Source organism: Geotrypetes seraphini, chromosome 11 (assembly GCF_902459505.1).
Source record: "Geotrypetes seraphini chromosome 11, aGeoSer1.1, whole genome shotgun sequence".
Lineage (NCBI taxonomy): Eukaryota > Metazoa > Chordata > Amphibia > Gymnophiona > Dermophiidae > Geotrypetes > Geotrypetes seraphini.
The window spans coordinates 26064164-26090983 of record NC_047094.1 but is presented as its reverse complement, the minus strand read 5'-3'; the positions used below and the strand labels follow the sequence as shown (position 1 = coordinate 26090983).

Here is a 26820-nt window from a genome sequence, read left to right as displayed (position 1 = left end):
ACAAAGGAAGTGAAGCAGCAAAACGATTGTGGAATAGAAGATCGGATGTACCAGTTTGTAATTTAATGAGCGTCTAAATAACTTAAAAACAATAATCTTAAGAAGAATCCACAAAGAATGTATATAATCACAAGTGACCCACAAGATAAAAACCAACTAATGTATAAAATACAAATGACAATTAGCCCTTAAATATTGATGTGTATGAGAGAGTTCTTTAACACAAAACCCTCTGTTCTGTTATATAATATTATATTATTATATAACATTATATAATATTATATTGTTATATATTATATGTTATATATATTATATATTAATTTATATGTTATATATTATTATATGTTGTATAATAATATATTATTATATAACATTATATAGTTATATAATATTATAGTATATGTATATACTATGGAGTTTTATGTTTTTTACAGGGCTGAAAGACCTCAAGTGTCCACAGCTGTCTGGATTTGGAGAAAATCCTACCCAGAAAACCTATCGTGAACTATCACTGGTCTTAATTGCCCTATTTTTAACACTCTTTTTTTTTGTTTTTAAATTTTTGTCTTTTGGACTATATTATTTTAACTAATACCTAAAGTGATAAAAATCTGTCAGCTGCCACTCAAAATAGTACTCTTTATCAAAGCTTACTGATTGTATAAAGCTTATGATACTTAACTTGTACGGTACTGTCGTGACGATAGTGCTGGCAGTTTTTTATAGCTATATTGGAAAGCTGTGAAAATGGCTCAGCCGATATTCTCAAGTCATAGCTGGGTCTTTAATGTTTTAATTTCACTCTTCGTAATCTCACGCTCAACGGAGCATCTGCATTTCACCCAACACAGGCCATATTTTGGCAAATGAAAAGCCTTCCTCAGGGGTCATTTAGGGTCCTTGGTTGTCTTAAATATAAAAACATATAAGAGACAAAAAAATCCAAGTAGTTAAGAGGCTACAAGCAAACTGCACAGCTCACAAGTTATTTGGCGCTCATTAAACTACAATGTGGTACACCCGATCTTCTGTTCCACAGTCTTTTTGCTGCAACAAGGAGAATAAGAGAAGACAGAGAAAGAGCAGTATTTATCATATGAGCTTTATAAGTCTTTGGTACTTGTGGAAGGGCATTTTTGAAAGGACGCCCGAGTCAGAATAGGGATGTTCACATCAGAACGTCCCAAACAGGTGTCCATCTCACAAGTATTTTTGAACAGGAAATACATTGATTTCCAGTTCAAAAATACATGAGGTGGACAGGTCCAGCATAAATAGCCAATTTACAAATGGCAATGTTCGGATTTTGAATGGGGGAAACAAGGGACACGGACAGCTGTAGAGCAGCATTCGTAGAAAATGGCCAGACAGATGTCCAGATACTGGAAAAAAAAAATCACTCTCTTATAAAACATTCAAACTCCTTAAATTGCTAAGAATATCTTCACGTGTAATCAAAAGTATGCTCAGAGACATAGAGGCAAAAACAAGGGGCGGACCCCAGGAATGTCGCCTCACCACCCAATCACTGCATATGATTGAACAAAGATCAAAAACATTCTTTCTTCGCTGCTTGTGCAGTCTAAGTGGTGATGTACTTAATTGGTTGAATTTATAACAAAACTTATCTTTACATAAGAACATAAGAATTGCCACTGCTGAGTCAGACCAGTGGTCCATCATGCCCAGCAGTCCGCTCACGCGGCGGCCCTCTGGTCTAAGACCAGCACCCTAACTGAGACTAGCCCTACCAGCGCACGTTCTTGTTCAGCAGAAACTTGTCTAACTTTGTCTTGAGTCCCTGGAGGGTGTTTTCCCCTATAACAGCCTCTGGAAGAGCGTTCCAGCTTTCTACCACTCTCTGGGTGAAGAAGAATTTCCTTACGTTTGTACGGAATGTATCCCCTTTCAACTTTAGAGAGTGCTCTCTTGTTCTCCCTACCTTGGAGAGGGTGAACAACCTGTCCTTATCTACTAAGTACCTTGAATGTTTTGATTATGTCCCCTCTCAATCTCCTCTGTTCAAGGGAGAAGAGGCCCAGTTTCTCTAATCTTTCGCTGTACGGCGGCTCCTCCAGTTCCTTAACTATCTTAGTCACTCTTCTCTGGAATCTTTCGAGTAGTACCGTGTCCTTCTTCATGTACGGCGACCAGTGCTGGATGCAGTACTCCAGGTGAGGGCGTACCATGGCCCGGTACAGCGGCATGATAACCTTCTCTGATTTGTTTGTGATCCCCTTCTTTATCATTCCTAGCATTCAGTTTGCCCTTTTTGCTGCCGCCGCACATTGTGCAGACGGCTTTATCGACTTGTTGATCAGAACTCCCAAGTCCTTTTCCTGAGAGGTCTCTCCAAGTACCGCCCCGGACATTCTGTATTCGTGCATGAGATTTTTGTTACCGACATGCATCACTTTATACTTATCCACGTTGAACCTCATCTGCCATGTCGATGCCCATTCCTCGAGCTTGATTATGTCACGTTGCAGATCTTCGCAATCCCCCTGCGTCTTTACTACTCTGAATAACTTCGTATCATCCGCAAATTTAATCACCTCGCTTGTCGTACCTATGTCCAGATCATTTACTGAGGGTTCCGACGTGGCCCGTTCCGTTCCTGCGTCAGGGAACCGATATGCAAGATTCCAACAAAGATTTTAAAGGTGGCGTCTGTCTCAAAAACAATTTAATCAGCTCCTTCAAAAGTGCAAGCGCATTCTTGGGGTCCGCCCCTTGTTTTTGCCTCTTTTGATTACATATGAAGACATTCTTAGCAATTTAAGGAGTTTGAATGTTTTATAGGAGAGGGATTTTTTTTTTTTTTTTTTTGCAGTTTCTAGATACCTTTCTTCAATCACTCCCAGTGATACTAGACCAAAAGTTTTTGGTTTCCCAAGTATAGTTCAGACAGATGTCCATGCAGGGCAGAAAGTCAACCTAATGATTGGTGCAGTGAACTGAAAATCAAGGGACAGAGGTTCAAATCCCACTTTAACTCATTTAGACCCTCTTGAATTAGAGGTTTTTACTGCAGTCCAGGGCGCTAAAGGCTCCGATGCTCATAGGAATTCTATGAGAATCGGAGCATTTAGCGCTACGGGCTGTGGTACAAACATGTACCGTGGTTTAGTATCAGAAGGGAGGGGGTTATTTTGTAACTGGGAGCCCTCCAGGAACAGAGAAATAGTCACAACTATTTAATAAGTTTGTATCTTATTGCATTCTTTGCTTTTAAAAATAATTATGTATTTCTTATATTTTACAATTTGATGTTTTTTTTTATTATGAATTGTGAACCGCCTAGAACTATTTCTGGTCTGGTGGTATATAAGAATAAAATTATTATTATTATTATTATGTACCTGAATGTAGGCTACTTCAATAGCCTTCGGGCTTGCAGGTGGCTTATATATTTAGAGCCATCCTATAACAGTATTCTTCTTTATAATCACTCAAGTGCAATCACACACTTACTCACAGAGTCAGCATGTAATAATTTGTGTGGTTCTGTTATGATTTTTAGAGGTCCTTAGGTATCAGATTACCCTACAAACAGCATAGTTTGAAGGGGTACTTCCTCATGTTACCCAATGGCACCTCCTCCACTAATATTCAGTAAATCATGTATTATTAGTGGAGGAGGTGCCATTGGGTAACATGAGGAAGTACCCCTTCAAACTATGCTGTTTGTAGGGTAATCTGATACCTAAGGACCTCTAAAAATCATAACAGAACTACACAAATTATTACATGCTGACTCTGTGACTAAGTGTGTGATTGCGTTTATATATTTAGATACAGTAAGCATTTTTCTGTTTCAAGAAGGTTCTCAATAAAATAAATAAAGAGTTAAAGTGGGATTTGAACCTGGGTCTCTTGGTTTATCGTCCACTGTACTGGCTACTCCTCAGTCCTGCTGTCTGTTTTGGTCAAAATGCCCATAATCCCTGAAGCTGTCAAGGAGCTTTGCATCCACTTGCAGGTTCGCTTTCAGAGGAGAGGGGGGAGGGGGGATAGCACAGTAACATAGCAGGTGGTGGGCCTGGGCCCACCCACTGTAGGCTCAGGCTCACCCCAAATCCTTATGTCCTTGTTATTAGAGAATGACATGGAGAAAAATTTGTCTCCATCTCCGCAGCATCGATCTTTGTCCCCATCAGACTGAAATTGAAAAACTGTTTTGCAACATCACTAGTAGTTCGGTGCAGTATCCAGCCCCCAAACCATTTAACTTCTTAATTTTGGAAGAAAAATTATATATGGGCATTTAAATAACATGACACGATTGGTACAGAAAGACTCATGGTGCATATCTACTGTCCTTCCTCAACCTCCACCCCAGGGTGCCCGGTGGTGGCACCCCCCTGCACCCTACTCTCTGCACCCTACTCTCTGCCCCCACCCTCCTTCCACTCTCCCATGCCACACTTGCACCCTCCCTTCCCATCCCTGTACCTCTTTAAATCTTCGCCAGCGAGCAGCTTCTCTGACTTGCTGCTCGCGCTAGCATTGGTGTTCCCTCTGATGTCACTTCCTGGCCCCACGACCCAGAAGTGATTTCAGAGGGAGCCAGGTCGGCGTGAGCAGCAAGCCGGAGCAGTTGCTCGGGCTGGTGAAAATTTTAAAGAGGTACAGGGGGACGGGGAAGGAAGGGCACGAGCGTGGCATGGGGGGCAGAGAGGTGCCGGTGCCTGGGGTGGTCCACCTCCCCGCTCCAAGTTTAGTTAAGTGTGTAACTCTTCTGCATTTTCTCAGTGCAGCTCAAGTCCCAGCTTCTGGCCATCGCCATGTTTAACCAGACCCTGAATGAGACCTTCGGATCCCTCTCTGATGCAGTTGTCCAGCTGAGCTCCCACCAGCTGCAGTCCTTGTCACCGGAAGCAGTGCAGAATGCCATCACTACCCTACAGCAAGTCTCAGGCTGGACCAGGAGCCAAGTGACAATCTTAGCAGGAAAATACCTTGGCTCTGAAAAGGTTGGCATAGACATTCTGTTGTAAAGGAATAAAGTCTGCTCAAGATCTAATTGAATCTAGTCTTCAGTTTATATACCGGGTCATTGTCGGCGCTCGACTCGGTATACAAGCTGTGCCAGGCACTCTGTAGGTGCGAGGGTCTGCCAGGGTTATTTGAGGTCCTTGGAATCAGGTGTTAAGCAAAAGCATCCTGTAGAGAGGAATGCCATTGTGAAACCAATCCCTCTTATCTGGCTCTTGCTCATTCTTCTTGTCTCTGTTTCATTCTCCCTTTCACCTTTTCATTATATCACCTCCTTTTTATTCTTGCTGTTTCCCCTTCTTTAATTGCAGGGTCCTAGGAACTCTACTCAGGGCTGGTCTTAGCAATTGAGGGGCCCTGGTTAAACCAGTGAGACCCCCCTGCCTGTCTTGCTCCACCCCTGAAGGAAAAGGGGATAGAGGGGTATAGCTAGAGGGTTACTATACGGGTCCTGGGCCTGATGGGCCGCCGCGTGAGCGGATTGCTGGGCGTGATGGACTTCTGGTCTGACCCAGCAGAGGCACGGCTTATGATCTTATGTTATCACTACCCCCATCTAGCCCATCCCCCTATTGATAAGATTTTTTTTTAGAGTACAGTATTTAAAAATAAATTATTTATGAAATATCAAATAAAACCAAATCAAGCATAACTTGTACAGATAAACTGATTTAAATAAGCACAACGCTAGCATAAGTGACCTAGTATTGTGAAAATAGCCAGAGATTATTCAGTTGAAGTTCTCTACAATTAAAAGTTCCAATTCTTATAACGCAAGATGATAAAGGAAAAAAATATTACGTAACTAACCCCCCTCTTTTACAAAGGTGCGCTTTGCTTTTTAGCGCGCGGTAAATAGCACGCACTCATCACGCGCCAAACGCTAATGCATGCATGTTATCCTATGGATGCATTAACGGTTAACGCACGCATTGATTTAGTGCGTGCTAAATATGCACTAAAATGCGTAAAAGAGGGCCTAAGGTTTCTGTTACTGCGGGCCAGCAAGGTAAATGCTCTGACGATCATAGGAATTGAATGAGCAGCAGAGCATTCAACTTCACCAGTCCGCGGTAAAAAGCTCTGCCGCAGCTTGATAAAAGGAGCCCTGAGAAAAAGTTTTGGTATGTGGCAGAGTACTTTCAAATGTTCCCATTACTGTAACCCACCAATCTGGAGAGGAAACACCGGGAGATCCTCTAGTAGCCAAAAAAGATATCAAGCCTGTAATGTCCTGTCTAAATTAGATTGTAAGCTCTTCTGAGCAGGGACTGTCTATTGTATGTTAAAATGTATAGCGCTGCATACGCCTTCTCAGCGCTAAAGAAATAATAAATAGTAGTAGTAAGTACTTAGGTTCCCAAAAAGACATATTTCACTAAAGCAGTAGCACTCCTCCCCCTGCCCCCATCTGCTCCTTTCCCGCCCCTCCTGCTGTACGCGCACACCCCTTCCCTTCCCCCATACCTCTTTAACATTTCTGGTGCGAGCAGCCAACCCCAACCTGCTGTTTGTGCCAGCATCGGCTCTTCCTTTGACATCACTTTCTAGGCGTGGGTCCAGGAAGTGACATCAGAGGACGAGTCAACATTGGCGCCAACAGCAAGTTGGGGTTGCTCGCGCCAGGAACATTAAAGAGGTACGAGAAGAGCAGGTCCACAATGGTGGAACTCCCTTCCCCAGTACATTAGAATGGAACAAGATTTCTCAGCTTTTAAAATTTTTTTTAAATCTTATTTGTTTAGGGATGCCTATGACCTTTAAAAATTCTAATTTATCTACTTTGTTTAAATTAACATTCACAAAGAGTGCCTTGTAATTATTTACCCAACCTTTCGTTTTTCCCTTTTTTCCTATGCCCTTATTGTAACTTTACCCCCTTTTCCTCGCTTTCTTGTTAGTCAATATTGAAAATTGCTGTTTTTAAGTGTATATTAATGTTTTTATGTTTTATTATATTATGTACATCGCTTAGAATATTCAAAATAGGCGATATATCAAGAGTTAAATAAACTTGAAACTTGAAACTAGAAGGGAGTGGGCATGCGGTAGTGGGGTGTGTGGAGAGGAGCATGGGTGCTGGTGCCCCCATGAAGACGGCGCCCAGGGCGGGCTACCCCCCCCCCTTACCACACCACTGCACTAAAGACAAAATCACCACACATTTACAGATAGCAAAATTTTCCCTAAATCAGCTAGAACAAGCCAACGCGTATCTAGGGAAACCTCAGCAGGTCTGGTGGAGAGTAATATCCCTAAAAAAAATTGCAGATTGATTGTCAGTCTAGTCCTTTTGTCGTTCACTCCTTGTTCAGGGGAACTCAGGTCCTGCACCTGCAAGGGTTAGGGGTCAAGGCTCAGTGCTATCTCTGGACCATGGGACTGTTCCAGTGGTTATAATCAAATAGCAAGTGGACCATAGTTCCCTGAGATCTGGGTTGTATATCCTAGAACCAGCTAAGAACCTTGGTCACACACACTAAACACAAATAGACCCTTACTAGGTACAGAATAAGCCAGCACAAAGTTAAAATAGGAGTAAATAGACAAAAATGAAATTTAGACACCCCTCTCCCCCCAAGAAGCCAGTAAGTAAAGTTATTATTATTATTACAACACTACAGAAATTGAAAGAGCACCTTGCACTCTGCAAAGTATATAGAAAGTGGTATAAAATGACTGTAAAACTGACAGTGTGTCTGGGAGGGAATGCATGGATGGGAGAACATCTCAGGGGAGGAGACATAGGCATCCTGGGACTGTCGGCCAGAAGAAGCCCTTTCTGGATACGTCAATCGCTCCTCCTAAACTTACTTGCTCCACTTCATCACTGACGCTGACCCATTCTGCTTCTATTCCTTTCTCTCCTCTCTTCAACCTTCCAAAGTATTTAGATCAATGCTGTCTTTTTAAAATGTTTATTTTATTTTTATTTTTCCTCTAACTCTACTTTTCACTTCTCTATTACCCTCCAGGTACTTTAGTTAGATTGTGAGCCTTCGGGACAGTAAGGGAATTTTCCAAGTACCTTTCTTATTTCTAATCTTAATGTATATTTTCTGTAAACCGCTTAGAACCTAACGGATGTAGCGGTATATAAGAAATAAATTACATTACATTACATTACATTTTCCATTCACTAACTTAAGAATAAAATTCTTTCTACCTTTCTTATCTGGTTGGTTTGTTTTTACCACTCATGTTTGTCCCAGTCTCCAGTTTCTGCTTTCCTCTGTTTTATGCTCAAACAATTTTTATTGATGAAATCCGCAAACAATAGTAGCAGACAGATGATTGCAAAATCATGAAAGGAACACTGGAACAATATTCATACCATAAGAACAGTCATCAACATTTTTGTTCTCCGTTAGGGACATAATACAAGTCTCCTACCCGCCAAATCCCCCAACCAGTCAAGTTCCAAAAAACACCAACAACACGAACCAGGGCCCTGGACTCTGATGAGCTCTGGAACGAGCCATCCATCAGCCACCTCCCACTGAAACCGTGACCTGAAAAAAAAACGTGTGAACCTTACAACCCCTCCTCCCAGCCAGAAGCCCAATCCAAAGGCAACAACCAAAAGGACCCAACCCCCCCTCCAGGTACTCTCCACCCCTCCCCCCTAAAACTCTCCACCCCGTGAATTACAAACTACCCAGATTAGGACAACCACCCTCTCGTCCCTTTCGGTTTGCTTTCCTCTGTTTTTTTCTTAACTTTTTTTTTTACAAGATTTCCAGTCCACCAGCCATTTCTTCTCCTCTCCTCTATCCATTTTTGACTTTGATCTTTTCCTTCATTTATTTTTCTGCCTCTCTATCTGCTCAGACTTCAGACATTCTTACTCTTCAGTCTTCTTTTTTTTTTAGCTACATTTAGCTATATCTTTTCAGCTCTCTCACCCCAGCGTATTCCCTAGTTGTTTGCTGACTCTCCCCTTTCTTCCAGAACCTTCTCTCTTTCCTCCCTTCTGTACAGCACCTTCTATTTTCACTCACATGAACAATATCTTCTTTCTCTTTCTGCGTCCAGCACAATCTCTTTCCCTTACCTCCATCCGGTGCTCCTCCCTGTCACCCTATTCTCCCTTGTATCCAGCATCCCCCGGTTCCCTCTCCCACTTCCATGTCAGCATCTCCTCTATATTCCTACTCCTCCCATGTCCAGCCTACCCTCTAGAGATCCCCCTCCAATGTCCAGCAATCCCCATTGTTTTCTTACTCTTCCCATGCCTTCCTCTTATATCCTGCCCCATGACCCTCAACCCTTATTCAATGCCTCTCAACTTCTCTCCATTCTTCTTCCATTCATCCCCTTTTCTTTTAGCCCCCTTGTACCCTTGCTCATACCCTCACTCATTCTCCCAGCCCATCAAGATCCCCTGTTCGTACCTACCATTTGCCAAATATCTCCTCAATATTTGCACCCCACCTCTCCCATCCAAAATTCCCTGCTCTGCTCTTCACCGCTTTCCCACTTGATCATCAAGTCCCAGTCATCTTCTGCTCTATTTTCCTACCCCTGTCCTAGTCATCTGCTCTGTTCTTTGTCCCCCCTGTCCCACCCATCTTCTATTCTGTCCCTCTTATCCTCCCACATTCTTTTCTGTCCCCCTTCTCTTCCCACGTTTCACCCATCTTCTATTCTGTCCCCTTTCTCCTCCCTCCACCAAGTCCCATCTACACTTTCCCCAAGCTCTGATACACTTTACTCTTATATTCTGTTTAATCATGTCCCCATTCCTTAAGGATTGTCTGTTGTTGGAATCAGGATACTTGGCTTGACGAACCTTTGGTCTTGTCCCAGTATGGTGATAACTACAGTATGTACATATGTCTCTTCTCTCAGCCATTCCCCTTTTATTTATTCAATTCAATTTTCTATACCATTCTCCCAAGGGAGCTCAGAACGGTTTACATTAATTTATTCAGGTACTCAAGCATTTTTCCCCGTCTGTCCCGGCGGGCTCACAATCTACCTAATGTACCTGGGGCAATGGGGGGATTAAGTGACTTGCCCAAGGTCACAAGGAGCAGCGTGGGTTTGAACCCACAACCTCAGGGTGCCAAGGCTGTAGCTTTAACCACTGCGCCACACACTTTGTCATCTCCTCTCATGCTCCCCATCTTCTCTGTTTTTATGTCTATGTTATGTGCTGCATTTGAAGCTTCCATTGATAGAAAAAAAATATTAATTAGTCAGAGAACGCTCTGCCCCGGAACCCCAGGCCTGAAAGCTACAGTTGTGCTTTAAATTGGGATTGTCATTGCATGTCTGGATTCGTCGCACTGACTCACATTGTATATACTAAACTAAAACTTAACTTTATATACCGGGTCTTCAACCAGAGGAAGCTCGACGTGGATAACAATAAGTTAAAAAAATAAGCTAAAATACAAGAGGATTCATTTTCAAAATGTTTAGCAAATAGAAAAGTTTTTAAAGATTTACGGAAAGATTGAAAAGAGCTGGGACACCTCAAAATTAAAGTTTCAAGTTTCAAGTTTATTGGTTTTTTAATATATCGACCGTCAAACAAATATCTGGACGGTTTACAATATATCTAAAAAAAGATAAAAATAAGATAAAATATTAGGTATTAAAAATAAATATGTGTACATAAATAACATAGACTGGACAAACTTGAAAGTGAGGGTAAAGGGGAGGGAAGGGAAAAGTTACATGTTGAAGAAGAACTGGAGACAGTGGGGAAGGGGGAAGAACATATAGGATGGGTCGCTTTATGAAAGCGGTTGATTGAGATTAGAATGAGAAGAAAAAAAAAAAAAGAGATAGAAAGTAGAAGGAGAAAGAGAAAAGGAGAAAAAAAAAAAAAAGGAAGAGTTAAGGTAAGTCAAAACTTAGCCAAAGGCGTCACAAAATAAAAAAGTCTTTAGGCTTATCTTAAATTTGTCTAGATGAAGGTCGTCACGGAGTTGCTGTGGTAAAGAGTTCCATAATGTTGGAGCAGTTACTGCGAAATTTGTTTTCCGAGTATAGTAAAAGTCTTTTATAGAAGGAATGAAGAGAAGTTTTTGGTCGGTTGACCTTAGAGTACGAGGGGAGCATTGGGGAATAAGAAGTTTATCGAGAAATAAGGGTTGGTGAGAGTGTTTTATTTTGAAGGAGAGTAGAATGATTTTATAGGTGACACGGTGGTTAACGGGGAGCCAGTGAGCCTCTTTGAGAAGAGTAGTGACATGATCAAATTTGCCTTTTTTGTAGATGAGTTTTATTGCTGTGTTTTGTATTAGTTGTAGGCGTCTGATTTCTTTTTGGGGGAGACCGTTGAGGAGAGAGTTACAATAATCTAAGTGGGAGATGACTAAGGAATGAATTAAGATATTGATTGATTCGGTCTCTAAAATTGAAAGTAGTGACCGAATTATACGAAGTTTGAAAAAACAGATTTTTGCAATTGAACTGGTATGGTCAAGGAAGTTCATTCCATAATTGGGGAAATTTAAAAGCCATAGAAAGGCTGAAATTGTGTGTGCTTCCCTGGCAGGTTTTGTCCTTTTACAATCTAAGTCAAATGGGCGAACTAGTGACAGGAATTGGCACGCAATCCTTCTACAACATGAGCCCCAAAGAACTCTCCCAGGTGGTTAAAGGCGCCTTGTTCCAGTACGCAATGGATTTATCACCTGCACAGAAGCAAGGTATCCTTAGTAAGGTAAATATTAACTCTCACGTCATTTATCATTCTTAAATTTTTTTAGAGATAGTCTGCATGTTCTCGGTAGCTCAAAATGAGTTCAGTTCAGGTCCAGTAGGTATTTCCGTGCTCTTTTACTAAGCCGCACTATGAAGTAGGGAAAGGGACTGGGGACTTGTGGACCGCTTGACATTCAAAGTGGTGGGCACTGGAGTAGGGTTACCAGACGTCCGTGAAAATCCGGACATGTCCTCTTTGTAGAGGACTGTCCAGGTGCCCGGATGGACTTTCCCAAACCCGACAAAAATGGTAGGGTGTTTACATCATAAGACGTACGAGAAGAGACCAGAAGACCTGAACATGTACAGTGTTCCCCCGGTCGTTCGCAGTTGGCGGTTCACAGTCCCAGTCATTTGCGGTATTTTCCAACTACGAACCGCCAACAAGGAGAGAGCAGTCGGAGTGCCACGAGTGCAGGAAATCACTCGCGTTATGCTCCGACCGCCTCTTCCTGTACTAAATCGGGCCTTATCCAATCAGGAGCTTCTTTGACATGCAACTCCTGATTGGATAAGGCCCAACTTAGTACAGGAAGAGGCGGTTGGAGCATACCGCGAGTGATTTCCTGTACTCGCAGCGCTCCGGCTGCTCTCCCGCTGCCCTCTTCAGTCTCCCCATGAAAAACTGTATTTGCGGTTTTTCAGGATTCGCGGGGGGTCCTGGAACGGAACCCCCATGAATATCGGGGGAGTACTACATACTCGAAAGGAAAGGAGACAGGGGTGATAGGATACAGACATTTAAACACTTGAAAGGTATTAATATAGAACCAAATCTTTTCCAGAGAAGGGAAATTGGTAAAACTAGAGGCAATGGTGTAGAGACGGTAAGTGGCACCCGGGGCGGTGGCGCCCCTCCCCCGCCTTCTTCTCTGCCTCCCTGCTCCTTCCCAAGCTCCACCCCCTGCTGCACGCAAGCTCCCCTTCCCCCGTACCTTTTTCATTTCCAGACGTGAGCAATATCACAAACTTACTGCCCGCATTGTGTCGGCTATTCCCTCTGACGTTACTTCCTAGGTGTGGGGCCCAGAAATGATGTCAGAGAGAGGTGACACCGACGCGGGAGCAAGTTTGTAATGCTGTTCACGCAGGGAAAATTGAAGAGGTACGAGGGAAGGGAAGGGGCGCACGCTCATGGCAGGGGAGGTCGGGAAGGAGCAGGGGACGGAGAGAAGGACATTTGCTGGCGCCCCCACCAAGTCCGTGCCCGGGGAGGACTGCCTCCGCCCCCCCCCCCCTTATTAAGCCACTGACTAGAGCAGTGATTCCCAACCCTGTCCTGGAGGACCACCAGTCAGTCGGATTTTTGGGATAGCCCCTAATGAAAATGCATGGGACAGATTTGCATATAATGGAGGTGACAGGCATGCAAATCTGCCCCATGCATATTCATTAGGGCTAGCCTGAAAACCCGATTGGCCTGGTGGTCCTCCAGGACAGGGTTAGGAACCACTGGACTTACTAGAGGGCATAAATTGAGGTTGTGGGGTGGTAGATTTAGGAGTAATGTTAGGAAATTCTTTCTCATGGAGAGGGCGGTGGATGAATGCCCTCCCAAGGGATATGGTGAAGAGAAAACCCAGTAAAGAAGACAGTGGGAACGGATGCACTCCACAAGAGCCAGTGAGATGAAGAAAAGTCTTGTTTATTTCAGTCTGGGACGTACAGTAACATGGACCCAAGAGCAAAACAGAGACAGAATTCAAGAAAGCATGGGATGAAACAGAGGGTCTCTGATTAGGATATGATTGGTATGAATTGAAGTGTCAAGGCCAGTAGCGGGCAGACTTGCTGTATCTGGCAATTCAGTTTAGGATGGGCTTGGGAGGGCTTCGGGAGCCCCAGCAATTCGGAACACGGGGATGGTGCTGGGCAGACTTTCACGGTCTGAATCCTGCAAAAAGTCTGAGATGGGTTTGGATAGGCCGGAATGAGCTTTGAAGGCAACTCCAGTAGCTGGAACCCAAGGATGGTACCAGGTGGACTTCTAAGGTCTATGGCCCAGACAGAACAAAGAAAACAAGTAACTTAGATTTAATCTCAACATGAAATTGCAATGCATGTAATTAAAGGGCTGACTGGATGGACTATTCAGGTCTTTTATCTCTTCTGGTTTACTGTGTTACCTAGGGCAGACTGTCCCCACTCCCACCCCACTCTCGGACACTGAGTTTTTGCATTGTTTTGTACAAAATGACTCTGCAAAACTTTGTTGTATATGTGATTGTTTATTGAGTTTAAATTTTATGTTCAAATGTTTTTTATTATTCCAACGAAAACATACAAATATCAGTTGCATACATGTCCAAATAACAACAGTGCAAACTCACACCCTACCCTCCCTCCCCTCCCCCCAAAAAAGTCCAATGCTGCTATCAAGACTGAGAGGTAAAGAGAGTCCTAACAATTCAAGAGTCTACTGCGAGCATACGGTGTAAGGTCCTGCCAGAAACACTCCCAGGTCTGACAAAATTTGCGGCCTGGTTCACGATCCAAATCTCCCTTGGGGGTAATGGTGGACATGACAATGAAGCCGACGGCACAGTGCGCAACAGCCGCTAAGAAAGCAAATAGAATGCTAGGCATAATCAAGAAGGGTATTACAACCAGGACAAAAGAAGTTATCCTGCCGTTGTATCGGGCGATGGTGCGCCCGCATCTGGAATACTGCGTCCAATATTGGTCTCCGTACCTTAGGAAGGATATGGCGTTACTCGAGAGGGTTCAGAGGAGAGCGACACGCTTGATAAAAGGGATGGAAAACCTCTCATACGCTGAGAGATTGGAGAAACTGGGTCTCTTTTCCCTGGAGAAGAGGAGACTTAGAGGGGATATGATAGAGACTTTTAAGATCATGAAGGGCATAGAGAGGGACAGAAAGAGAGAGAGAAAGGGAGACAGAGAGAAACAGAGAGAGAGAGAGATAGAAAGAAAGAGAGAGAGACAGAAATAGAGAGAGAGAGAAAAAGAAAGAGAGAGAGAAAGGGAGAGAGACAGAAATAGAGAGAGATAGATAGAGAAAGATTGGAGAAACTGGGACTCTTTTCCCTGGAGAAGAGGAGACTTAGAGGGGATATGATAGAGACTTATAAGATCATGAAGGGCATAGAAAGAGTAGAGAGGGACAGAAAGAGAGAGAGAAAGGGAGACAGAGAGAAATAGAGAGAGAGAGAGAGATAGAAAGAAAGAGAGAGAGAAAGGGAGAGAGACAGAAATAGAGAGAGAGAGAAAAAGAAAGAGAGAGAGAAAGGGAGAGAGACAGAAATAGAGAGAGATAGATAGAGAAAGATTGGAGAAACTGGGACTCTTTTCCCTGGAGAAGAGGAGACTTAGAGGGGATATGATAGAGACTTATAAGATCATGAAGGGCATAGAAAGAGTAGAGAGGGACAGAAAGAGAGAGAGAAAGGGAGACAGAGAGAAATAGAGAGAGAGAGAGAGATAGAAAGAAAGAGAGAGAGAAAGGGAGAGAGACAGAAATAGAGAGAGAGAGAAAAAGAAAGAGAGAGAGAAAGGGAGAGAGACAGAAATAGAGAGAGATAGATAGAGAAAGATTGGAGGAACTGGGACTCTTTTCCCTGGAGAAGAGGAGACTTAGAGGGGATATGATAGAAACTTACAAGATCATGAAGGGCATAGAGAGAGTAGAGAGGGACAGAAAGAGAGAGAGAAAGGGAGACAAAGAGAAATAGAGAGAGAGAGAGAGAGATAGAAAGAAAGAGAGAGAGAAAGAAAGGGAGAGAGACAGAAATAGAGAGAGATAGATAGAGAAAGATTGGAGGAACTGGGACTCTCTTCCCTGGAGAAGAGGAGATTTAGAGGGGATATGATAGAGACTTACAAGATCATGAAGGGCATAGAGAGAGTAGAGAGGGACAGAAAGAGAGAGAGAAAGGGAGACAGAGAGAAATAGAGAGAGAGAGAGAGATAGAAAGAAAGAGAGAGAGAAAGGGAGAGAGACAGAAATAGAGAGAGAGAGAAAAAGAAAGAGAGAGAGAAAGGGAGAGAGACAGAAATAGAGAGAGATAGATAGAGAAAGATTGGAGAAACTGGGACTCTTTTCCCTGGAGAAGAGGAGACTTAGAGGGGATATGATAGAGACTTATAAGATCATGAAGGGCATAGAAAGAGTAGAGAGGGACAGAAAGAGAGAGAGAAAGGGAGACAGAGAGAAAAAGAAAGAGAGAGAGAGAGGGAGAGAGACAGAAATAGAGAGAGAGAGATAGAGAAAGATTGGAGGAACTGGGACTCTTTTCCCTGGAGAAGAGGAGACTTAGAGGGGATATGATAGAGACTTATAAGATCATGAAGGGCATAGAGAGGGACAGAAAGAGAGAGAGAAAGGGAGACAGAGAGAAATAGAGAGAGAGAGATAGAAAGAAAGAGAGAGAGAAAGGGAGAGAGACAGAAATAGGGAGAGAGAGAGAGAGATAGAGAAAGACTGGAGAAACTGGGACTCTTTTCCCTGGAAAAAAGGAGACTTAGAGGGGATATGATAGAGACTTACAAGATCATGAAGGGCATAGAGAGAGTAGAGAGAGACAGATTCTTCAAACTTTCGAAAAATAAAAGAACAAGAGGACACTTGGAAAAGTTGAAAGGGGACAGATTTTTTTTTTTTATTATAATATTTCTTTTTTGAGCAAAACCAACATCACACAAGTACAAGAAAAAGAGCATTATTACATAAACATATCTGCTAAATAATGGCACCCGCCCGTCCACATGAAGCAGACAGCAGACACAAAATACAGATGGTACATGCCCAATAGAGGATGTTACAATTAGAAAGGGGACAGATTTAAAACGAATGCTAGGAAGTTCTTCTTTACCCAACGAGTGGTGGACACCTGGAATGTGCTTCCAGAGGGTGTAATAGGGCAGAGTACGGTACTGGGGTTCAAGAAAGGATTGGACAATTTCCTGCTGGAAAAGGGGATAGAGGGGTATAGATAGAGGATTACTGCACAGGTCCTGGACCTGTTGGGCCGCCGCGTGAGCGGACTGCTGGTCACGATGGACCTCAGGTCTGACCCAGCGGAGGCATTGCTTATGTTCTTATGTTCTTATGTTATGTTCCCACCAGTCTGCGCTCCAGCGTCGCATGAACAAGCATCAACGCTCTCCATTGTGCGTAGGAAGGTGGATCTCGGGACAGCCATTTAATAAGAATTACTTTCTTCCCCATCAAAAACACTCGAATGACAAAAACTGACATTCCCTTAGGTTTGGGCGCAGCTATATTGTAATGTCTGAATAAAGCTCTCGGTTGTGGAAGCCAACGCCTCTTCCAAAGCTGCGTAATATAGTGCCCTAAATGTCGGCAGAACTGTTGAATTTTGGGGCAAGTCCAGAGCATATACCCCAATGAGGCGTGAGCTTGGGCACATTTCAGGCAAGAGTGAGTTGTAGTTATCCCCATCCAGGCTGCCCGTTCCGGCGGGATATAAAGTCGCAGAACAATTTTCAACTGCATTTCCCAGTGGGACACCCTCTGAATGTTCTTCAATGTCCTCTGTAGCTGTTGAGCCGTTAGCATGCAGTGCAAGTCTTCAGCCCAGGTTGTTGCTAAAATGTTCAAATTGGGGCCAGAATGACCATCCCGGATCCCCACTATATGAAATCGAAGCGGAATCCACTGTTGTGCAGATAGGCTAAAGAGTTCGGAAAGTGCCTCCCTGCTGTCTTCCTCAAGATGGTGTGCCGGAAGAGACTGAACATAATGTCGGATTTGGTAAAATGCAAAAAAAATCAGTAGGTTGGTAAAGAAAATGTCCGACGTAAGTCAGCAAAAGTTGCCAGTCTCCCCTCCTCCGAGAATAAGTGCAGTAGATATTGAAGGCCTTGCACACCCCACCTCTGGAAGGTGGTATTTTGTAGTCCAGGTTGAAAGGCTCCATTGCCCTGGATAGGTAAGTATAAGGAAACCTCAGAAGACAATTTAGCAACCTTGCAAACCCACTTCCATGCTCGGCGAGCCGGGGCAAATATCGGATACTTGGACACCAAAGGACGAAGCCGCGGATCCGCCACGTGCAAGAAATAACTCACATGAAACGGATCCAGCAAAGACAACTCCAGTGATGTCGCAGTAAAGTCAGACGTCCCCCTAAACCAATCGTTAATATGTCTCATCTGACAAGCCATAGCATACCAATGTACATTTAATAAGCCATAACCCCCTTTATCCCTAGGTAAGCACATTCGAAGGAATTGCATGCGGGGTCGCTTACCACCCCACAGAAAACATTGTAAACCTTTGATTAAACTTGCATTGAGTTTAAATTTTAAAAAAAAGTTTTTATGTATTTTAAAAATTTACATACCGCCTGGAGTCTCAGCGGTTTCCAAAATAACATACATACCAATAACACATACGTAACATTTTACAATAATTCAAAACAACTCAGAAAGAGCAACCTGAGGACTCCTCAATATCATCCTTCGCTGTCATTACAGGTAAATATAGAACAAAATCCAAGGGAGCCATTCACAGATATGTATCAACAAATAGCTTTGTTTTAAGCAATCTCTTAAAGCTATGATGATCCGAACACAGTCTTAATTGACCCATAGAGAAACACCCATACATGAGAACATTTTTAATTGTATGGCCACGTACCTTATATTCACAGCCGATTGAGATAAGAACTTATACAATAGCAAAATGCTGTCAACGCTTCCAATCTCAGATTGCTGACACCATTTTGCTACTGTATACAGCTCTCATCTTATCGGTACCACTTACAAAACTTGAGTTGTGTTTTATGAACTCCTGATGAAGGCATGAGCCGAAACACAACCTATGTTCAGTCCAATTTGCACACCTGTTCTTTGGTATCCCATATTCATCCACCTGGTGTTTCCCACTAACTTTTCGGCTTGCCAGCGGTATAGCCCACAAAATTGCAGGGGGGGGGGGAGCTGTAAAAGAAGAGTTACGTTCTTTCTCTCTATTATCCAGAATAAGGTTTCTTGTGGCTTTTTTCTTTGACAGATACTTGCATCTAGTAATCTTTCCTCAGCAGTAATGGACATGCAGGGAACATTCTTCAAAGAGGTGTCTCTAGCAAATCTATTAAAGGCGAGAGACTTTGATACTTCCGTGCTAAAAGAAAAAGAAATGAGGAAAAGTCAGGTAAGCAGGGGGAAGGGGGGGTTATAGTTTGGAGCAGAACTTTGATTAGATTGTCAGTAATGACTCTGTATCTTGAATCATTAGGCAAAACATCAATATCACCTGTCTACCATCACATGTCAATGTATTTTTTTGTTAAAATTTGATATACTGCTTATCAAATAGATAACAAAGAAACATGCATAAAAGCATAGCAATAATTTTGGGAAGGTAGTGTGCACGGAGGATAGTGTATTTGCCACTAAATGAAACGTGTGGGTGTACCGTATTTCCCCAACGATAGGCCGTGGTATATACATTGATTATGCAAACCTGCGTATGGGGTGTGGCTTGCTTAAATGGGGCAGCCTATCTATGAACATTGACACTAAGTACCCCCCCCCCTGTACCTTTTAAAATCATCCCTCCCTGTACCTTTTTTAAATCCTGGCTCGCTCCTGTCTCTCCCTCACTGGATGGCTGCCGACTGCCTCAACCAATCTCGTGGCCAACGGCGCATGGCAGGAGCGAGATTTTCACGCTCCAACCTGGCCCCGTGCCGCTTCCTGAATGGCTGCCGTCAGTTCTCGCGAGTCCCGTCAGCCATTCAGGAAATGGCGCGGGGGCCAGGCTGGAGCACAAAAAGCTTGCTCCTGCCCTGTGCTACTGGCCGCGACATTGAAGGAGGCAGCCGGCAGCCATCCAGCGAGGGAGAGACAGGAGCGAGCCAGGATTTTAAAAAGATACATTCGCTCCATAAGACGCACTTCAGTAACACTGCAGCTAATAACATGGAGCTGCTTATCTTAGAGTTTTTAAACATAAATGAGCATTTTCTGCAGCTTATAGAATAGGGCGGCCTATCATGTGGGGCGGCTTATCATTGGGGAAGTATGGTAAAAGATGTGAAGAGAAGAGACCACAAATTGAAAGTGCAAGTGTGACCATGCAGAAGAATTGTAGCAACTGAAAACACTATGCATTAAATAGGTTGTGTAAGAAACGGAAACGTGTAAGAGGAACGCTACTTACCAAATTGCTAGAGAAAAATGAAAACTACCAACAGCCAAATTCTATATATGACACGTAAAGTTATGCGCATATATCGGTGCACACAGCGTAACTGACTAATAGGCCTAATCGGCGCTGATAATTAGCAATCAAGACCTCATAATTGATGTTAATTAGAATTCATTGAAAGTTGCAAGACCGGATGACCCCTGGAGGGATGAAGGCATAACCTCCCCTCACTTCCCCAACCCCCTCCCAAAGATTTTAATGAAAACAGTACTTAGCTGCTTCAAATGGTGTGGCCAGTCCTATTAGAGCAGAGGAGTCAAATGTCGGTCCTCGAGGGCCGCAATCCAGTCGGGTTTTCAGGATTTCCCCAATGAATAGGCATGAGATCTATTAGCATACAATGAAAGCAGTGCATGCAAATAGACCTCATGCATATTCATTGGGGAAATCCTGAAATCCCAACTGGATTGCGGCCCTCGAGGACTGACATTTGACACCCCTGTATTAGAGCACCAAGCAGGAATCTGGAGTAGCCTGGTGGTCAATACAGTGGATTCCAGAGAAGGAGATCCAGGCCCATATCCCACTGTAACCATTACACTTGTGGTGGAAAATGTGAGCCCACCAAAACTCACCCAAATCTCACTTTAACTATATGTACGTGTCACCTCTAGGCACAAGTTTGTTAGGTTGGTTTTTTTTTTGTTGGTTTTTTTTTTTTTGGGGGGGGGGTTATATACTGCTTATCCAGATTAACTAAGTGGTTTTACAATCAGGTATTCAAGTATTTTCCCTATCTGTCCTGGTCATTGCAGCATGGGACCCTGTAGGTAGAAGGGAGTGAGCTTCCCTCTTGCTGTTTGCTTTTCCAAAGGTACGGGGATTCCAGGGATGTGGGAGGGGGCCCAGGAATGTGTGTGTGTGTGTGTGAGGGGGGTGATGTCGGGGGAGGTATGGGATGTGAGGGGAGATATCAGGGGGATTTTTGGGATGTCAGGGAAAGGGGTATAGGGCTCCATGGCTCAGCTGATCCTGGCAGGGGGAATCCCCATCAGCCACCAGAAATCCCCTGAAAACCGGCTCTGCTGATGGGGATTCCTCTACCACAATCAGCTGTTGGGAAGTCTATGGGGGGGGAGGGGGGAGGAGGTTCACTCTATGGGTGACCACTGGGGGAGTAGATGGGGGGGGGGTTTGCCTTAAATCCTCCAGTGGTCTTCTTGTCAGTATAGGCACCTTTGTGGAATTCAGACACAACTCAAACAGGTCTAACTGCCGGCCGTCTAATTTCCCCCTAGGAAAGTTTTGATTATGGCTGGGGCACAGAATGAAGCCTGCCCGATTCCCACCCATAACCCACCTCCCAACACGCCCCTTTGCTCTCTGAACGCACAGCAGCTTAGAAGTGCCGCTGCACATCCAGAAAGTGAGTTTAAATTATCAGCACTTAGGCATCCCAGCTATTAGAAAGTCCAAGTGCCGACTTAGGCCTTTTTTTTTTTGATGTTTTGAACTTTTGATTATGAGCCCCTATTTATTTAAATATCTCAAAAGCAAATTGCATCACTTTTCCACATAATCACCCTGTTTTACGATACATTTGTCCCAGCGTCCTAACTTCTTAATGCCATCAGAAAAGAATGTGTTTGGTGGAGCATGAAAATATGAAAGTGCGGAAACGTTTTGAAGAAGTAGCATCCCGCTGCCTTGAAACACAGGAGATGGTAGTAGAAAACTGGCTTCTAGTCCTCCTATTTCTTCTCAGCTAATCCAAAACATTAACTACATTTATGTCCTGTGTTTTATTCTTAGGCCTTATTTCTCTATGAATCTTTGTCTAAGAAAACACCTCCAGCTGATCTCTTAAGGTAAAGTAACACATGGTTTCGCTTACTCATGCTCTGTAGATGTGAAGGTCTTTGAGATCCTTGGAGAGAGGTGCTGTGTACACTTGGGCACACGCTTCTCAACAACACTCAAGATTTTTAGTTGGAGGAGCTGCTGCTGGAGGAATTACATCTGGGTATTATATATAAAGAATGACACGGGGACAAATTATTCCCCGTCCCCACGGGAATTCATTTTCCCATTCCGGCGAATTATTTTCCTGCAAGCTCTGTCCTCATCTACACAAGCCTCAAACCCTTTAAAATCCTAAGAAGCAACATTCTAGAGCTCAGATTGTGATGTCATAATGCTGCATTCCACCAATGCCTAAGCTCCGTCCTCATCTGCACAAGCCTCAAACACTTTAGAATCATAAGTAGAAACATTCTAGAGCTCAGACTGTGATGTCATAATGCCTCATTCCACCAATGCCTAAGCTCCGTCCTCATCTGCACAAGCCTCAAACCCTTTCAAATCATAAGTGTTCGAGACTTGTGTGGTTAAAGGAGAGCTTACAGATATGGGGCAGGAACAGGAAAAGTGACAAAACTAGCGAGGATGGGATGAGGAAATTAAGTTCCTGCATGTCATTCTCCAATACAGTCCCTGAAGAACTTACAATCTGAGTTTATACATGAGGTAGCAGAGGGTAAAGTGACCTTCCCAAGGTCACAAAGAGTGTCAGCAGAATTTGAACCCTGGCTGCCCTGGTTCTCCTAATCTTAGTTTAGATGTCGGGACGCTCAGCATATTAGCCTTGACTGTAGTTATGAAGAGTTTGTGTCAGATCTGCACATGCTCAGAGGCCCTCCCAGACACAGCCGCAAGCTTAAGAGGAGGTTTGTGCAGGGGTGGGGTAGAACGGGATGGCTGGGATACAACAGGGCGGGCCTGGGGGCAGTGCCACATGTCTGAGTTTTTACTGCGTGAAATCTGATAACCCTAGTGTTTATCTGCCTCCATTTTTCTCTGTTTCTACAATCCTTTATCTATTTAGTACAGGGCAGCTTGCGAAGGGAGTGACCTGTGAGCAGATTCACGCATTGAACCCTCCTTCTTTTCTAGCCACTTTTAAAGACTTCGAAAAGAATCTCCCGCTGCTCTCTCCCCTTCAGGTAAGAGGCCTGCGTCGCTTCTTGGCTCGTTTGGTAGACTTTTAGCACGAGGACTAGCAGGAAACCTTGTTCTAGGGCAGTGTCGGCCGTGGGATGATTTGCTACTGTGCCATCACAATTCTTTGCTAAGGAATTGCTGTGGTGAGCCAGGAGGTAACGGTGTCCAAATCATCAAACACATCAAGACATTAAAGATCAGGACCTATCTAGCCTTGTTAAAATGGCAATACCCTTTTTCATGCCTCTTTATATGTTATTCCTAGATCTCCTTATATGATATTTCTAATGTATGGCATCAAAACATAATCACAGTGTATAAATATTAAATAACTGATAACTCAATCTCATCAAAACAAACATACTGTGATTATGTTTTGATGAGAAAGAGTTATCACAGTTATTTAATATTTATACGCTCATGTTATATTGAGTAATATATGGCATCTACATTTCTCACACGATCTAGTTTTTGTGGAATCAAAAAACATGCCTCTTTTTATTCTGGTCGCATGTCCTGCTTCCACGACTCAGCTTCTCTGCAACCACACTTAACTCTGTGTATTCGCACTTTACTGGTGTTAGCATGAGAACTGGATAGGGTTTTGCTCAGTGGCGTAGCGAGAATGAGAGGCGCCGGGGCCCCTCTTCCACCCTCATCTCCACCCCTACCTGCCCCTTCCCTGATCCCCCCCTGCCACGCATGTCCCCCCTTTCCCTTGTACCTCTAGTTAAAGTTGTTGCTCATTGTTGTTGCACGTGCTCCTCGCGACCCCGTCGGCTCTCCCTCTGACGTAGCTTCCTATGTGCGGCGCCCAGACATGATGTCAGTGGGAGAGCCAACGGAGTCGCGAGGAGCACGTGGTTGACCGCCGCGAGCAACAACTTCAACTAGAGTTACGGGGGAAGGGAAGTCGGGCGCAAGCATGCCGAGGGGAGGAGTGAGAAGAGGAGGGGGGATGGAGAGGAGGAGGGGTGCTGGTGCCCCTACCAACATGGCGCCCAGGGCTGACCATTCCCCTTGCCCTCCCCCCTTTACTACCTTTCTCTTTAAGGATGCATCCAAAACCTAAAATCATTACCAGTACTTTAAGCTTTTCTAAGTGGAACAAATGCTTATTACTTAACCCTCTTCTACCTCTTTCAAAGATTTTTTTCTTGTTGCGTCCCCGACTCTTACATTTTTTCCATCACTGTAATCTTTCATTGTAGTTCACCCCTTTTCCCGCCATGTTTCCTGTGTGCAATTTCTTTTAATTTGTTTTCTTCATATCTTAATTTTAATTGTTTGACTTCCCCAAAGCTATTTTGTACTTCGCTGAGAAATTTATTCAGAAGCGTTTTTACCAAATTTTAAATAAACTTTAAACAGCACAGCAGTGCCTCAAGTTTAACTAGGTTCTGGATGGCGGGCATGACTGAGCAGGATGGATATTCAAAAAACATGAAATGTCTCTGCTCTCTTAGGCTTTTGCGACTGGCGTCATGATTGTTGCAGTTGTCCAGATCTCGCCGTGTCTGGGTAGGTAGAACCAACTTTTCAGCCACCCTGCTGTGGCTTTCTGTAACATGTGCTGTGAGGTCTGCAGTTTGTCTTTTTATATTGTGGGTCCTCAGACCTGATTGGCTGGGGCTTGAGATGATTGAGGCAGGAAAGTCCATTGGTCACAATTGGTTAAAATTCAAATTTATGACCAATGGACTTTCCCGCCAGAATTCAAATTCGTGACCAGTGAACTTTCCTGCCTCAGTCACCTCAAGCCCCAACCAATCAGGTTTGAGGACCCACTATATATAGGGATACCAGATGTCCAGGTTTACTCGGACATGCCCTCTTTTTAGAGGGCTTTCCAGGTGTCGAGATGGGTTTTCAAAACCCAGCAGTTTGTCCAGGTTTTGAAAACCGTTGAGCTCAGGGCTGCGTGTGGAAGGCATCTGGGCATGTGCCAATGCATCACAATTACATCACATACATGCATATGTGTGACATGAACACATCGCATTGGTGCATGCACAGATGTGCCCTCCAAACATGGCCTTGAAGAGACGAGGTTTGTGTGGAGACGGGGGGAGACGGGAACAGAGTAGGTCTGTGAGCAGAAAGGGGTGAGGCTGTGGGCAGAATGAGGCCGCATCCTTCTTTAAAAAAATCTAATAACCATAACTATATATAAAGATAAACTGCAGACCTCCCAGCACACCCTAAAGAAAGCTACAGTATGATTGCTGAAATGTTGGTTCTGCCTACCCAGAAATGACAAGACCCAGACTACTGCAATAATCATGAAATGTCTCCTCAAAGAATGTATCAAAAAAACTTGGAGTGTAATTATGGCAAACTGTAACCTATTAACTGTATATTATGTATGTTAACCTGTAACTCATTCTGAGCCCAGTCCTTCCTGCCACCGGATGATCCCCTGAACCTCAGTGGTACCTATTTCCTTTGGAAGCAGTAGGGAAGCAAGACCCTTCCAACTTCAAGACCCACTGATCCAAAATGTCGGGCCTTCCCTCCTCGGTGCATTATGTGAGCCAATCAGGGCCTTAGGCCCCGCCCCGTGCATCACATGATGCACCGAGGAGGGAAGGCCCGCCATTTTGGATTGGTGATTCTTGTAGGTGGAGGGATCATGCTTCCCTCTTGCTTCCAACGGAAAAAGATACTGGGGAAAGCATCCAGTAGCAGGAGGGAGTGGGCATCCCTCCTGCCTTTTTGGGGGGAGGGTGGGGAAGGGTGAGGGTAGGGGGTGGTTCAGGGGACCTCTGTTGGCAGGAGGGAGTGGATATCCTCCCTGCAAATTTTCTCATGCATGGGGGAGTCCCCATGGCAGGAGGGAGTGGGCGTTTCTGCCATTTTTTCTCACATGGGGGGAGGGGTGGGGCCGTCATGGCAGGAGGTAGGCATTCCTCCTGCCGTTTTCACTGCCGTGGGGGGAGGGTCTTTTTTTTAATGGGGCAGATATTGTGCATGTGTAACACGCACAGCATCTGAGCCCATTAAAAATAAAAAAGGAAAATAAAAGGTTTCCTGCTCCGAACAGAGTGGAGGAGGCTGCTTTCAGGGCTTCTACTGCCTCTCAGCTGTTTGTGCTTTTGCCTACTGGCTCTGCACCTGTGTGAGAGCCGCCATCAATCAGATGGGAGAGGCAGGGATTTATGACGAGCCCCCAGGTGAATCATTTGCATGCAAGCTTTGTAATGCATTAATAACTCTTTTGGAATCGGTAAAAAATCTGACCGGAGCAGACCCACATGGTCTTACCGATCCTTTTAGTGCATCTAGGCCTTGGCCATTTTTTTCCCCCTAAAATGTAAAATCAATGTTTTATAAGTAAATGTGTACAAATTTCAGGCAGATTGCCTGGCTTGCAAATTTTGGAAAAACCTCCAAATTTTCTCTTATCCATCTTCCTCTGGTCTCCCCCCCTGATTGGTGGCCAAATGCATAAGTTTCTTTAGCTTGTTTCCTTCATTATATTATAGATATGAATGTTGATTTGTCACATTTGTCTGTAAAAAGTACATTTTTTAAAAAATTTTCAGATAAATTGCCTGGCTTGGAAATTTTTGAAAATCTCCAACACCTCTCTTCCTCCCTACCTCATATCTGTGCTTCCGTAAGTTATATTTCACTGCTATATACTGTATGTACTGGGGGCACAGTGCCTAATTTTAGCTGCAGCTGGGTCAGTGGCATAGCGAGGATGAGAGGCACCTGTCCTCCGACCACTTCCCCGTCCCCTCCTGCCGCGTGTGCCCATTCTCTTCCCCGCACCTTTCTAACATTCCCGGCTTGAGCAGCAACCTCATGCCAGCGTCGGCTCTTCCTCTGTAAACTTTCATGTTGAAATGCCAAGTAGTAGCTTAGAAAACAGCATAACTCTCTAAGGCAGGGGTGTCCAACCTGCGGCCCAAGGGCCGCAAGTGGCCCCGTAAAGTATTTTGTGCAGCCCCGATCGAGGG

At 44.1% G+C, this 26820-nt stretch overlaps 1 protein-coding gene across 1 annotated transcript in view; it reads left to right on the top strand.

The window, feature by feature from the left end:
* OTOA (otoancorin) overlaps positions 1 to 26820 on the top strand; it is a 78789-nt gene that overhangs the window by 22407 nt on the left and 29562 nt on the right. The window contains exons 10-15 of the mRNA XM_033963872.1: positions 4761 to 4976; positions 11510 to 11677; positions 18716 to 18856; positions 21668 to 21723; positions 22740 to 22857; positions 26401 to 26474. Of these exons, the coding sequence (XP_033819763.1) occupies positions 4761 to 4976; positions 11510 to 11677; positions 18716 to 18856; positions 21668 to 21723; positions 22740 to 22857; positions 26401 to 26474 (773 nt within the window). The remainder of the gene's footprint in view (positions 1 to 4760; positions 4977 to 11509; positions 11678 to 18715; positions 18857 to 21667; positions 21724 to 22739; positions 22858 to 26400; positions 26475 to 26820) is intronic.